Source organism: Daktulosphaira vitifoliae, unplaced genomic scaffold, assembly GCF_025091365.1.
Source record: "Daktulosphaira vitifoliae isolate Bord-2020 unplaced genomic scaffold, ASM2509136v1 Scaffold_1, whole genome shotgun sequence".
In the NCBI taxonomy this organism is placed as follows: Eukaryota; Metazoa; Arthropoda; class Insecta; order Hemiptera; family Phylloxeridae; genus Daktulosphaira; species Daktulosphaira vitifoliae.
The window spans coordinates 22,474,650-22,489,848 of record NW_026099572.1 but is presented as its reverse complement, the minus strand read 5'-3'; the positions used below and the strand labels follow the sequence as shown (position 1 = coordinate 22,489,848).

Here is a 15,199-nt window from a genome sequence, read left to right as displayed (position 1 = left end):
TGAACACAAAATAAAAAATTTTTAAACTACGGCAGCCATTTCCACGTAGAAGATAATTTGTCATCGGGAAAATTTTTTTTTTTATTTATATTACGTATTATAAGCTTTAATTAGACATATGTTTTAAGGATGCAGTATTTCCGGAACATTTTCAAAAGTAAAGTTGAAAAAGTTAAATTTTGTAAAAATGTTGTTATTTTGAATCCTCTCTTGTGGGCAGATAAAGGATCAGATTTTCAAAAATATTATATCAAATAAAAGGGAAATAAAGAAGGTTTCAATATAAAAAAAATTATTTTGGGTTGTTCATTTTTAAATAATTTTTAGGAAATAAAATGAAAAAATTTTAAAATTTACCGATTTTAAAAATCGTAATTTTTGGGGGGGGATTTTGTCCATTTACGGGGAATGAGGGAAAAATTTTAAATTTTTTAGGGTATTATCTCAACTAGATACGATTTGTGATCTTTTGACGTAAATAAATTAACACATCATGGTATAATTAATATCTTTTCAGCTTCGCATCGAAGCTAATAATATGTATTATTAAGAGTAAAATTTATAAATTACCGAATTTTTTTTTATATGATTACTAAAATCCATCACAAAATAGCTAAACCCGTTTTTTAGCTTAGTAACAATTAAGGGGACCGAGTTTTAGTCATTAAATTTTTGCCCCCGTGTAAAAAATAGTTCCGGCGCCCCTGCCCCATTCTAAATTAAAAGCCCCATTATTTTATACATTATTCAAGATGATAAATAAAAAATATTTATAAAAAATAGCCAATGGTGGGCAATAATAATTTTAGCAGCCTCAAGATAATTACAAGATGTTAGTGTTTATTCTTATTTTTATCATTCTTTTTAGTATATATTTAAAATATTTTTTCTATAAACTAGTTTAAAAAATGTCTCATTAGAAAATAAATGTTTTTGTAAGTCAATTTTGTATATTACATTCTAAATAGTACAAAAAAATTATAGTAATAACACTTATAAGGTTTTAAACAATATTCTTTTAACAAATACAATGAATCAATACATAACAAGGTTTTTAAATTAAAACAAATGAGAAAAGTCCAAAACACCAGGATGTTCTTCTGCAGACACTAAATCAACAACAAGTCTAAAAAATATTTTTTAAATTTAACAAAATAGAAATAATTGTATTGACAATTATTATTTTTTGAATAAAAAATAACAAAATTTAAACTATGGGTATCAATAATTTTATTTTTTATTTTATTTTTTTTTTACCTTTAGTTACTTATTATTCTTGAATTATTAGCTATGTAATATTATAACTTCGTTGATATAGAATAGCTATTTATCTATTATAATATATATTATATATATATATATATTAATAATATAGCTAATATTTAGCTACATAGCTATATATTTTTCAAGAATAATATGTAACTAAAGGTATAAAAAAAAAATAATAAAATGTTAAAATTATTTTTATTCTGTGAGTAATTGAGGGTTGCAATAAAAAAATCATCTTATATAGTCCAAAATTTAAAAAATAAAAACATCCAATAGCTCAAAAGTTATTTGATTTTTCAAAACATCATAGACTACCCTGTATTACCAAATAGAAGATGGAATACTCACAGAATACATGATAAATCATGTGATTTGCTTGTGTTCCATCTCCAAAGTCTTAATAAAATAACAATTTTTTTAGGGGTATTTAAAGCTAATTTTGTAAAAGTAGTAAAATAAGAAATTATCAAAATGTATAAATAGCAGTTATTAGTTGTCTCATAACTAAATCACTAAAACAAATTAATAAAACAATTAAGCTTACTGAAGTGCTCTTGTACTAATAGATTTTGAGTCTGAACTTATTTCTTCTGGATGTGACATCAAATAATCAATTAGCCATTTAAGTCTATTGCGAACAGTCTAAAAAATAATATAAAAATCTATTAATTTTTAATATAAAACATACAAATTAATCTCATTAAACATAGATTTATTAAAATAATAAAAAAATAGGTAAAAAAAGAATATTGACCACAATTAATGATAAAAAATAAAAATACAATTAAAAATGGCAGATTGGAAAAACTTTACAATAAACCTGGATAACCTGAAAATTGATTTGGTACTAATGAATAAGAGCTAGGATAATTTTACAGGCCTAGTCAAATTTGCATCAAGAAAAAATATTTCAAGAGGTTGACCAACATAATACATTTCAGTACTAACAACCAAACTTGCAGAGTCCTAACATAAATATACACAACTATATGGGGCTAACTCGATTGAAGAGATTACAATTGAAGTTCTAATGAAAACATTGGCAGAAAAGATGAGAACAAAATGGTGCGATCTATTATGCATATACATGAAATGAAGCAGCAAAAAAGCTTAGAACCTCATTAAATATGAGTAATATGACCCTAACATTTTTTTTTTTTTTAATTTGAAATTTCTTCAAAATAGCCATTTTTAACCCTTATCTTATAAAAAGTTTTTAATAAATAATAAATTTAGAATAAATACTCATTGAGTTACAAGCATTTGAATACATAGAGTGCAAATACACTAATATGAGATGTACCCACCCACCCATGCAACATACCCATTTTATGTAACTCCGTAAGTACTTATTCTAAAATTGTTATTAAATTTTTCAAAATGTCGACCATACTAAATAAACAAAGTGATTTTCTTATGATTAACCACTTTATTTTTAAGTGGCCAAAAATTAAAGGTAAACAAAAACTCAGCACAGGGGGGTCGCGGCACAGTGGTGACGTGGTATAGATGGATCAAGTATAATGATATCTGACAGTCATTAAAATCACTATCAAAAAAAAACGCTTCGATGCAAATCTTTAGATAGTGTTTAATTTTAAAAAATTGGTGGATTATTCCAAAATCTTCATAAACTGCTAGTTCCTTATTAATATCCTGATTAAGATAAAGTATGTCGAATGAAAAAGGGATTATTAAAAAATAGAATTTCCCATAAAAAAATTATATTGATCAATACACTTTTCAATAAGTTATAGCATTATAAAGTTAAAAATGTAAAAAATAAAATTGAGAATTTTCACACAATAATAGCATTTGGTAGCCATTTTCATCGTGAAGACAAAATAAAGTCCGAAATTTGTTTTTTACATAATAAAGTAGATTACATTAGCTTTAATTTAATATATATAAAAAAGTGTCAGACTTTCCGGAACACTTTCAAAATTTAAGTTGAAAAAGTAAATTTTTTGTGAAAAAGTTGTCATTTTGAATCCCCCCCTGTAGGCAGGTAAAAAGTCAGATTTATAAAAAAAATATACCAAATGATAGGTAAAGACATCATGCATCTACAAAAAAAAGAATTATATTGATCCATACATCTTTCGAGAAGTTATAGCATTATAAAGTTAAAAATATAAAAAAGAATTTTTTTACAAAAATCGTATTTTTTTTATTAAGTTTAATGTCTGTTTTCACCATGAAGATAAAATAAAGTCCGAAATTTTTTTTTACCATTATAAAGTATATTACATTAGCTTTAATTTAAGATATATATAAAAGTGTCAGACCTTCCGGAACATTTCCAAAAGTTAAGTTGAAAAAGTTCTATTTTCTATATGCATTTTTATGTTTTAAATCCCCCCTATATTAAGGGAAATGGTCCGATTTAAAAAAATAGTATGTCGAATGAAAGATCTATATAAATACTACTTCTCATAAAAAAATTGTAATGATTCATTCATTTTTCAAAAAGTTATAGCATAATAAAGTTAAAAATGGAAAATACAAAATCGAAAATTTTCACACAAAAATAGCATTCGGTAGCCATTTTCACCATGAAGATAAGATAAAGTCCAAAATTTTTTTTTTTTCATGATAAAGCATATTACATTAGCTTTAATTTAAGATATATATAAAAGTATCAGACTTTCCGGAACATTTTCAAAATTTAAGTTAAAAAAATTAATTTTTTGTGAAAAAGTTGTCATTTTAAATCCCCCCTTGTGGGCAGGTTAAGGGTTAAATTTATGAAAAAATTATACCAAATGAAAGGTAATGATATTATGCATCTATATAAAAAAGAATTATATTGATATGTTCATTTTTGAAAAAGTTATGGCACTTTTAAGTAAAAAAAATTGAAAAAATATCGAAAATTAGCGATTTTTAAATTTGTAATTTTTTTGGAGGTTTCCCCCATTTACGGGGAACGAGGGAATTTTTTTCAATTTTTAAGGGTAATGTCTTCGACTAGATACGATTTGTGATCTTTTGACGTATCATTGAAAGAAATCGGTTCGGTGAGAGCTGAGAAAAAGTGGTAACAGACAAAAAAAAAAAAAAAAAAACACATCTTAGTAAAACCAATACCTTCTCAGCTTCGTATCGAAACTAAAAGTACTATTTTTGGTAAGGAGTGTTTAAGAATAAAATTTTGTATTATTCATTATACTTTTTAGACAATTTAAGAACTTAATTTACATACATAATAACACTTATATTTTTGAATAAGTGCTATAATTTAAACTTTTAGTAAATACATAACTATCTTTAAATTAATAAATTTCTAAAAATAAATCAATTTGAATGAATACCTTAATAAAATTAGATGTTCTTGCAGAACAAGTAAAATTGATTTGAGAGTTAAGGCTAAAAGTTACATGATCAGTCTTTTCACCAGTTATTTTAAGATGGTTAGCAAATAAAACAACTGGAAACGGATAAACCATAGTCGTATCATGCAAAAATATAGAACTTGTTTTTAGTTTAGTGTGATACAGCAATAATGGACTTTCAAAATAACAATCTCCAGCATTGACGGATTTAGGATGAATATCTACTTTGCCATCTTCAGCAGTCACATATTTTGATAGTTTGCGGCCACTTGATTTCACTTTAGTTCTGAAATTGAAATATATTATTAGTTGATTTGTCACTAATATTAATTAAACAGCTACATACTGGGATACAGCTATATTAGGACATAAACCAGCAACTAAAACACACTTCAAAAGTTTAACATTACTAGAGTTCCTGTTGTACTCTACATCTGAATAATTAGAAGATTTAATAAATCCAAGATCACATAAATATTTAGCATATTGAGATTTAAGTTCAGATATCATATTCATGGTATTATGCATTAAAAAATTATCTCTGCAGAAATCCCAAGCTTTATTTGTTTGTTTTGCTTTCAAAAATTTACTCATTGCTCTAGTAACTAAAAGATGATCGCTTTGATTACCTTCATCCATTTCTTTTTTAACTTCACGACATTGCTGCTCTTTATTCAACTAAAATAATATTACATATAGAAATAAATAGGAAAAATAAATATATAAACTTACTGGCATGACAAAAGGGTCTTTGAAGTTCAAACTAGCAGCTATTGTCATAATTGGACTTAAACAGCTAAACATTGCACCTAAAATAATCATTTTTCCTTCGAGTGGCCCAATTGGTAATTTTGCTAAATGAAAACCTAATGGTGTTAAATTTTCTTTTTCATCGAGAGCATTCAAATCAGTCAATAGCTAATTACAATTTTTTTTTTCAATTAAAATAGTTAAATTTAATAATAAAATATCTTACTTTTAAGGAAACTTCTAAAGCTTTACTATCAGGAGGATTCATAACTTTTTCTAAGAACTGTGTTACCATACCAACTTGTAAAATTTTAGCTTGAAGTATCACTTCTTCTAAACTAGTACGCATCATTTCTGGTAAAACATAATCATCAAATGACTGTTCACGTCCTCTAGTGTAAAGATGATAACAAATTCCTGGTTTCACACGACCTGCTCTACCACGACGCTGTCTAGCATTAGCAACACTAACCCATTCTTCTTTTAAAGTACCAATATTATTTTCAGCATCAAATCCTTTTAGCTTCATACGTCCATTATTAATTACATATACAACATCATCAATTGTTACTGAAGTTTCTGCTATATTAGTAGACAGGATAATTTTACGTATGCCTAAAAAATAATGACAATTTAAATAAGCACAGAAAGTTGCTATCCTAGTTAATTTTTTTTTTTTTTTTAATACCTTTAGGTGGTGAATCAAATACTGATTTTTGAGATACAGTAGGAAGCATAGAATGCAATGATATTAGTATAAATTTTGCTGAAAATAAAAATATTAAATTAACTTTAATTAACTATAAATTAACGCAGAATTATATGCATTTATAAATTTTGATGTTATTTCGAATACACCTTCAGCCAGTACAAATTTTTATTAATTTAATTAGAATTCAGTGATATGTTGTTATTAAGGTTATATTATTGGAAGGATTAGGGGTATATCCCTCTAAAATGAAAAATATTTCTAGACTACAATATAATCATACAATAAAGTTGGACTTGAGACTCATTAAACTGGCTTGAACAAAAATTATAAATGTATATAATTCTGCACTATAATTATAAATTTATAAATTGATGTTGTATTTTGAGATTAGTCCTTACATGTATTTCCGTAACCTTTATCTCTTAAAATTCTAGTTAACTTTGATATTTGATCCCATCCAGATAAAAATACAAGAATAGCTCCGTCTTCTTTATTATTGCAAATATAGTTTATAAGTTCTACGAGAAGATCATAGTCAAAATCTTCAGAAAAAGGATTTTCCAACCAATTTAATACTGAATTTGGATACTTTTTCAAACGTCTCATATTACTATAACAAATAACCTTTGTTATATGATATTTATGCATAAAAATGATTAAACTTAGTTAAATAAAAATATTATATAATATAATAACTTTGTAGTATTTACTGTGTTAACAATATCATGTAAAAATGTGTGTATAATAATTTAACAAATTTGAGACTTTAATAAAAAATAACGAAAAATAATTTCTATCAATTTTATTATCAAGTTAAACTCAAATATTTTCTTAACCCTAAGAAAAAAATGAATCTGAGTCTGTATTTCATAGCTTACATGTCAAATTTAGCAATTTTTCAGAAGAACAAAAATAAATTAAAAATTTAAATGGTATCTCAATTGTCATTTTTGAAGTGTTAAATACAAAACTAATCAATAAAATTGACTTGTAATTTTATGAATAGAAAACATTCTTCTGTATAAAAATTATAAAAAAACTCAAAAATGCATTTTTGTGACATTAGATTTAGGATGTAAGTTGCAAAAATATATTTGTTTTTAAATTTTCCCTAAAATTTGAAGAAAAAAATTAGCTATAGACATTTTAATATTTTATACATACTTCACATATGGTATGACAAATTCATTGAATGGATCACCTGGGCGTACTTTTCGAGTCTTATGCACTAATTTTTTGGGAAAATATCTAAAACTAATTTAATTAATAATTAAAAATAGTTCCATTATTTTGAACTGTAATAATAAACTTAAGTTATATAATAATTAACACTATTACTATTAACTAATATTAGTTCTATATGTTTTATTATCATAATTAATGCAAGCACTATTTTGGAAGGGACTGGAAGCTATTATAATTCATGAGGTAAACTTTTCCAACTCTTTTATACAATATTTCAATTAAATTTAACTCATCATATTCAATTTTTTAATTATTAAAAATATGACTTTAATATATAAGTTAAAAGAATCAATGAGTTTCAATAGACTAACTTGAGTAAGGTAAAAACTCTTATCACATTGGAATTTAACTTAAAATATAAAACATTATTATTAATATAGTTAAATTTATTGACTTAATTTTTTTATATCATTATGATTTTTTATACATATTTTAACATACAAATTTTTAAGTTTCAAAAAAGACAAAACACAATATAATTTTTCTTAAAAATATTGCGTAAAATAATATATAAAAAATACCTTACTTATTATATCCTCATTTATGGGGATACAGAAAGTTTTAATTAATGATTATTTTCACAAACAAAATAATATTTTTTTCAAAAATACTATACCCATTTAGTGTATAAATATCTTCAAGATATAACTCTTCAACTGGAAAAGTAAAACCAGGTATGTTCAAAGTTGGACATTCATCAAAATATTTAGAAAATGCAGATGCATTTAAAGTAGCACTCATTAATATAACTTTTATATCAGGTCTCTAAAAACAAAATTTTTAATTTAACATATTTATTATTTCTAAAAGAAAATTAAATATAAATTTAATAATAAAAAAATTACCACTAGTATAATACTCTTGAGGATTGTAAGAGTAAAATCACTAATAGTATCACGTTCATGTATTTCATCAATAATCACATGCGAGTAATATTTCAAAGCAGAATCCTGTTGTATTTGCTGAAGTAAAATTCCTGTAGTACAGAATAAAATAGATCCATAATCTCTACTTAAACGTCTGAAATATTTTTTACGAAATATGTTAGATAAAAATCAAATAAGTTATTCCAAATAGTATATATCATCATTTATGAAATAAATTATTTTATTAATTTTAACTATTACCTTTCTAATCGAATTTGATATCCTACACTTCTTTCTCCTACACGCTCTGCTCGTTCATCAGCTACTCGTTCTGCTACTGATATAGCACTAATTCTTCTTGGTTGAGTACAAACAATTCTACACGTCGAACCATTGTCTGATAAAATTGCATCATCTAATATAAATTGAGCTATTTGTGTAGTTTTTCCACAACCTAAACATATATAGTAAAGTTATTAATATAATTTTTATCATATTTACATTAAAATTTACCAGTTTCACCACTAATCAAAACAACTTGGTTTGCCTTTATTAGATTTAAAATTTCATCTTTTTTGCTGTATGAAGGTAACTTTTTCCGGAATTCACACATAGATCTATATTTGGGAGTTTTAAATTTTGCTTCTAATTCATTTTTTAATGCAGAATTTTTCATTTCATCATTTTGAAGTTTCTTAAATAAAAATCAATTTTTAGAATTTGTATTATCATTGGAAATCAATTTTATTTTTTCTTACCAAATTACTTTGCACTGAAGCAATTAAATTATCTTCAATTGATCCAGTTATATGGTCAAGAAATTTTCTTTTAAAATTTGAATCTTCTAATTTTTTATATCTGTCCATTATATATTCAGCATTTTCATCAATATCTTCATCATCTAATGAATAACAATTTAAATTTCTAAAGCTAAAAAAAGACACCAGAATAAATATCTTTAACTTCAAAAACAAGTTTTAAGAAATTCAAAATAGATTTCTTTTATATGATATAAATTGAGTTGTCCAGTTGCAGGACATATATTAAAAAAATATATATATTTTTTTAATTTTCCTTTTTTGCCTACTTAGTTACAAGCTAATTCATAGAGAAAAGAAAATTACCAAAAAAAATATTTTTGTAACTGGATAACTAAATTAGTCATATATGGAGTGATTCTTTTAACACTAGCCACACAATTTCTTGCCTAAGTATAAAAATGTTAAAAAAGTATAAAAATAAAAAAAGCTAGATAAATATGTATGTTATTTTTAANTAACTTCTGAAAAAGTTTTTATCATCAGTCATTTTCTTAATTGGATAATTTTATATATTTTATAAGTTAGTTAAATATGTATTGACACGACTTACATTGCAATAATATAATCGAGACTGGTCAATAATAAAAGTTATTATTGACCAGTGCTTCAGAAAATATTCACAATTTTTCACCTAGTCAGAAGGAGAAGAGCCACTGAGAAATGACTAATGATAAAAATAGCAACATCATTGCTTTACCTCCAGTCTTAATTTAAAATGCTAATAACTCCCAAAGTATAAAACCAAAAGTTGTTATTGACTAGTCATTTTATATTTTATAAGCTAGATAAATATGTATGTTATTTTTAAAAAAAATAAAGCTGTCACCCCTTTAAGACATAAGGGATAAACATAATAAATATTTTATAATAGATAAATGGTAATACATATGTAACAAACAAAAACCAAAAAAAAATTTCACAAAAAAGTTATTATTTTAAGAAAAATTTCTAGCGTTAAAAGAATCACCATAAACATAATTTGAGAAAATTACTTTGAAATTTTTGAAGACACAATTTTTGAACTTAAGTTTTTACTAAATAACTTAGGTTTATATTCTTCAATAATTGGCATTTCTGTTTCCAATTGAAGAGCTAAGATTTCAACATGACCAATGCCTTCAATTCTTAACTTGATAAACTACAAGAAATATTCCTTTTACACTTTTTTTTTTCAAAAAAAAAAGAAATTGGTAGTTCTATTGTATAATAGAGTAAGACTTAGACAAATGTATCCACAAGAAACATGTTTACAAAAATAATATTTTATACTAAAAGTATCTCAGATTTCAAATAATAATGTATCAACAATCAAAACTTAAGAAGTGACAACACATCAAAGATATTACAATTTAAAAATTGATTAGACTTTAATTACTGTTTTTTATAAAATAAATTTTATAAAAATCATACACATTTGCCAAGTTCCTTTTGTTTTTCTTTTTTCTGAGCATGTTGCCATAATCGATTTTGTTCTTTATGCCATAAATCTAAATCATGACCTCTTAAATAAGGAGGTGGTTTAAGTTTTAGTCCTATGCCTCTTTTATTAACATTTAGTAATTCTTCATCTTCTTTTTGGCTTGCTCTATGTGCATACCAGAGACCTAAATAATTTAAATAAAATATTATACAAAGTATTAAATTATTTAATATACATACAAGTTGATTTTTAAAAATTAAATGAATGAGATATTAAATTTTTTAGCAATTTCCAGTGCCGGATTTAGACCTATATGAACTCTGGGACGTCACCTTGAGATGGGCCATCCTAGTCGGTATTAAAAATTGAGATGAGCCCCCCTTAATCTTGGCTTAGTAATTTGGATAAAAATTCATTTACACTACTTTTTTTACAAATATAAGATCCTCTTTCTACTACAAATTTTACAAATATTAAATGTCAAAAACTTCATGGTATATTATAGAGTTGTAAATATTTAAAATTAATTTGCAAAAAAATGTACAAATTTTTAATACAACAAAATAGTTTTTTACATTTGTTAGTTGAAATATTTTTATACTAAATTACCTATTTCTCGACCTTTAAGATGAGATGGGTGGCGTTTAGACTGATTATTTGAACCAGAAGGCTTATCAATATCACTTACAGAACTATCTTCACTGTGATTTGTTTTTGGTTTAGATTGTCTTGGACCCTTATTTTTATCTAATAAAAAGAAACAATTATACACAGCAATTCATATATTATCAAAATTATTGTAATGAATTACAAAAAAAATTAAGCAAGTAGCGATTAAAATTTAAACTTTTATCTGTCTTTATATTAGTTAGTAATATAAAAATTATAAATTTCTACCACTTAAATTGTCTAAACAGTTGAATTTAAATAATCATATATAATATTATATTTAATTAACAATTTATTAAGATATAGTTATGATATTTAAGTTTAAATTGTTAGGTACACTGTAAATATAAAAATACCTTTAGGTCCTGTTTGTTTTCCTATCCTAAAAGGTTTCATAGGAGGCATTCTAAAAAATAATTCTCATAGAAAACCAAATCTGAAATCAAAATTACATAAGTTCCATAAAGTTCGTATATTTTTGAAATAGTTGCTATTTGGAATTCTATTTGTAAATTATTATCAATTTTTCTCGAACATTAAACGGTCAAGTAACATTGATAAAGATATCATATAGTGGCGGTTATCTGTAGATTATAAATTATCTATAATGTATAAAATGAATAATCAAATTTATTAATTTATTTGTTTAACAATTTGCTTGTCTATTGATAGATAAGATATGATATATTTAGACTCATTTATTAATTACATATTTATTATATTACTATATTTCTTTGCATATATATCTTTTGTATTTTGCTTTAATTCGTCACAATAGAGTAGAGATGATCAATATGATTAAGTGATTTGAAACAGTTCACTTATATGAATGCGATTCGTTAAATCAATTCAATGATTTACAATTCAACAAAAATTAGCACCTAATCTATGTAAATCTGAATTACCAAATAAATAATTGTATTTTGAATCATTTTGACTTTAATTGATATTTCTAATATCAAAATCATTTAGTAGTATTATCAATTTTCAAAAGACTCGACTCAAATAAAATATTGTTTCGTTTTTAAAAATATTTAATTTAAATATAATTAAAAATTTTACTTTTAATAGTACAGAAAAGGGTCAGCCTGACATAGTTGGTTAAGAGGACGTTATACAGCCAATTTTAGAGCGTAAAAACATGTCTTTTTAAAATGCATTTTACACACTAAGTACTGCACTTAGAGCAATAACACCCATTATAAAAACGAAAGAGAACAATATTTTGGAGATGATCTCATATGCGTTTTTGAATATATTGTATTAGTAAAGAGTTATAACTGATTGAAGTTTAATAAAAAAGTACATTTTCAAATTCAATTATCAAGCTTAATATTAGGTTAATCTCAAAATGGCTATGAGATTTTGTTCGAAATATTGTCCTCTTTCAATTTTGTAATAGGTGTTAAAGCTCTAAATGTAATACAGAGTGAGTAAAATGCATTCTTTTAAGATATGTTTTAGACAACTTTTGTAGATTTTTTTGCCGACTAGTGCTACTCCTATCGATTATATTTTAAAAATATTTACAGATGATGGTGCGGCGTGCGGTGTTGCTCGATATTTCGCCGAAAATGTTATCAATATTTCTTTAATTAATTTTGCTAACACGTGCGGACCAATTTTATTATGCCCGCACTCAATGTTTGAATTGTTATTGCTTTTCAGAATTTTTATTAAATACGTTCCGGATGACAATATAATAATTGTTTTTCTCCTATTACTAGTGAATAAAGATACCATGCTAAGTCCTTTGATTTGATAAAAAAAACACATAAATGTTTCCCCAACTATGTTTTATGTGTTTAGAGTGAATTAAGCAAAACTAATTTTGTCGTATCTACTGCAGCACTGCTTGTCGCAAGTTGTACGAAATATTTGCAAGCATTTTGGCTAAAATTATTATTAAAGTGTGGTGTTGTACAAGGTTTTTTAAATGGGTAATAAAAATAATAAAAAAACCCAGCACAGGGGGGTCGCGGCACAGTGGTGACGTGGCATAGTTGGATCAAGTATAATGATATCTGACAGTGATTAAAATCACTATTCAAAAAAAACGCTTCGATGCAAATTTTTAGATAGTGTTCAATTTTAAAAAATTGATGTATTATTCCAAAAGCTACATGATCTGCTAGTTCCTTATTAATATCCTGATTAAGATAAAGTATGTCGAAAGAAAAAGGGATTATTAAAAAATATTATTTATCATAAAAAAATTGTGTTGATCCATACACTTTTCAATAAGTTATAGCATTATAAAGTTAAAAATTAAAAAAATAAAATCAAGAATTTTCACACAAAAATAGCATTTGGTAGCAATTTTCACCACGAAGATAAGTCCAGAGGTCAAATTTTTTATTTCCATAATAAAGTACATTACATTAGCTTTAATTTAATATATATATAAAAGTGTCAGACCTTCCGGAACATTTTCAAAAAATAAGTTGAAAAAGTTAGTTTTTGTAAAAAAGTTACTATTTTAATTCCCCTCCTGTGGGCAGGTTAAGTGTCAGATTTACAAAAAATATATACCAAATGATAGTTAAAGACATCAAGCATCTATATAAAAAAAAATTATATTGATATGTTCATTTTTGAAAAAGTTACAGCAGTTTTTAGTAAAAAAAATTGAAAAAATTAGCGATTTTTAAATTTGTAATTTTTTTGGAGGTTTCTCAGCTTCGCATCGAAGCTAAAAATATTTTCTAATAAACAAAAAATTACCCGTCAATTAGTTCTAAAAAGATATAATAAAAATTCAAAGTAAGTATATTATTTATTGTTGTAATAGCGATCGCTGTAATTCAATCAGATCCATAAAAGGGTAGATAGACGATTCTTCATTGATAGGGAAATATTAGTGTCCCAACTAAAAAATTTTTTTACTTGGCAATTCATCGTTGTTCCTATGCTCATTTTTAGTATATTCAAGATTTTTTAGCTTCGAAACTGAGAAGAAATTAATTTTACTATGATGTGTTTTTTTTTTGTGTCTGTCGCCAACTTTTCTCAGTTTTTACTGGACCAATTTTAATGAACAATATGTCAAAAGATTACAAATCGAATTTTGTTGAAAACATTGCTCTCGAAAATTGAAAAAATTTACCCCGTTCCCCGTAAATTGAACAAATCTCAAAAAAATTATGACTTGAAATTGACAAATTTCAACATTTTTCATCCTTTTTTGATAAAAATAGCCATAACTTTTTGAAAAATAAATAGATCAAACAAATATTTTATTATTAATATCTTAGATATATCCCTTTCATTTGGTGTATTTGGTTTACAGCTATAGTAGTTTGCCTAGTGAACCTATTTTGTCAGGGAAAAATGAAATACATTTGGCAGTTTCACCAGTTGAATCATCTGTTTACTTTACAACAGAAAGCATATCGAATCAAACAAATTTAAAAGTAATATTATAATTCTATGTATCCAGTGACATATTTAGGGATCGGTTAAGTAGGCTATAGCCTAGGGCGTCTTTTTTTAGAAGGTAGCATTTTTATTTATAAACTAATGTTTAAAAGACGTATATGTCCTTTCAACATTAGTTAAATTAAACCTTACTATATGTAAGTTACATACTATAAGTTAAAAAAGAAATTATCCGTCACCTTTCTTATATGTTCAAATGGCCGTCGTAGTTTAAAGAAATTCTATTTTTGTGTTAAAATTCTACTAAATTTCGTATGTTTCAGTACATGAGGTCTCGGGTTCAATTCCCAGGATGCTAACAAGATTTTCTTATAGATTGTGTCTGGTCCCCGGTACAAGCCGGTCATATTACCCATCCCCTTCCATCATTGGCTTAGTCAAGAACCATCTTTGACACCCTAACATGTGAAAGAGGACCACCCACACTCTGTAACATGTTAAGTTCGAGAAATAGAAAAATGTAAAACTGATCATCAGTTACAAGTGGCGGCTTGTGGTTTGGACGACGGGACAATCGTACCCCCTACTAAAATTAATTAAAAGAAGAAAATTGTTTATTCTTAATCCCCACCACCAGCACCCACAAGACGCCACTGCTGATCAATTAACACTTTTCAAAATATTGATAAAAATATTATTAGGTTTATTTGAAATAAAGGAAACAAGTAACAACT

At 25.3% G+C, this 15,199-nt stretch overlaps 1 protein-coding gene across 1 annotated transcript; it reads right to left on the bottom strand.

The window, feature by feature from the left end:
- Positions 1-928: 928 nt before the first annotated feature.
- On the bottom strand, positions 929-11,621 carry LOC126894780 (ATP-dependent DNA/RNA helicase DHX36). Its single transcript, XM_050666036.1, has 18 exons — positions 11,444-11,621; positions 11,028-11,165; positions 10,409-10,602; positions 9,991-10,136; positions 8,936-9,107; positions 8,691-8,871; positions 8,439-8,631; positions 8,157-8,331; positions 7,928-8,076; positions 7,231-7,320; positions 6,465-6,676; positions 6,043-6,120; positions 5,581-5,969; positions 5,337-5,522; positions 4,951-5,282; positions 4,584-4,890; positions 1,814-1,911; positions 929-1,126 (listed from the first exon to the last, which is right to left on the bottom strand). Exons 1-18 carry the CDS (start codon positions 11,490-11,492, stop codon positions 1,060-1,062), a joined length of 3,156 nt encoding a protein of 1,051 aa, XP_050521993.1. The 5' UTR covers positions 11,493-11,621; the 3' UTR covers positions 929-1,059.
- Between the last annotated feature and the right edge of the window lie 3,578 nt (positions 11,622-15,199).

What these genes read in the sequence shown, in the direction of transcription:
- LOC126894780 (XM_050666036.1), bottom strand. Translation starts at nt 11,492, where the DNA reads ATGCCTCCTATGAAACCTTTTAGGATAGGAAAACAAACAGGACCTAAA. An exon ending in AAAAGGAACTTGGCAAATGT is followed by an intron (nt 10,137 to 10,408) that starts GTATGATTTTTA and finishes TATTTCTTGTAG; the next exon opens with TTTATCAAGTTAAGAATTGA. An exon ending in GTGTCTTCAAAAATTTCAAA is followed by an intron (nt 9,108 to 9,990) that starts GTAATTTTCTCA and finishes GTCTTTTTTTAG; the next exon opens with CTTTAGAAATTTAAATTGTT.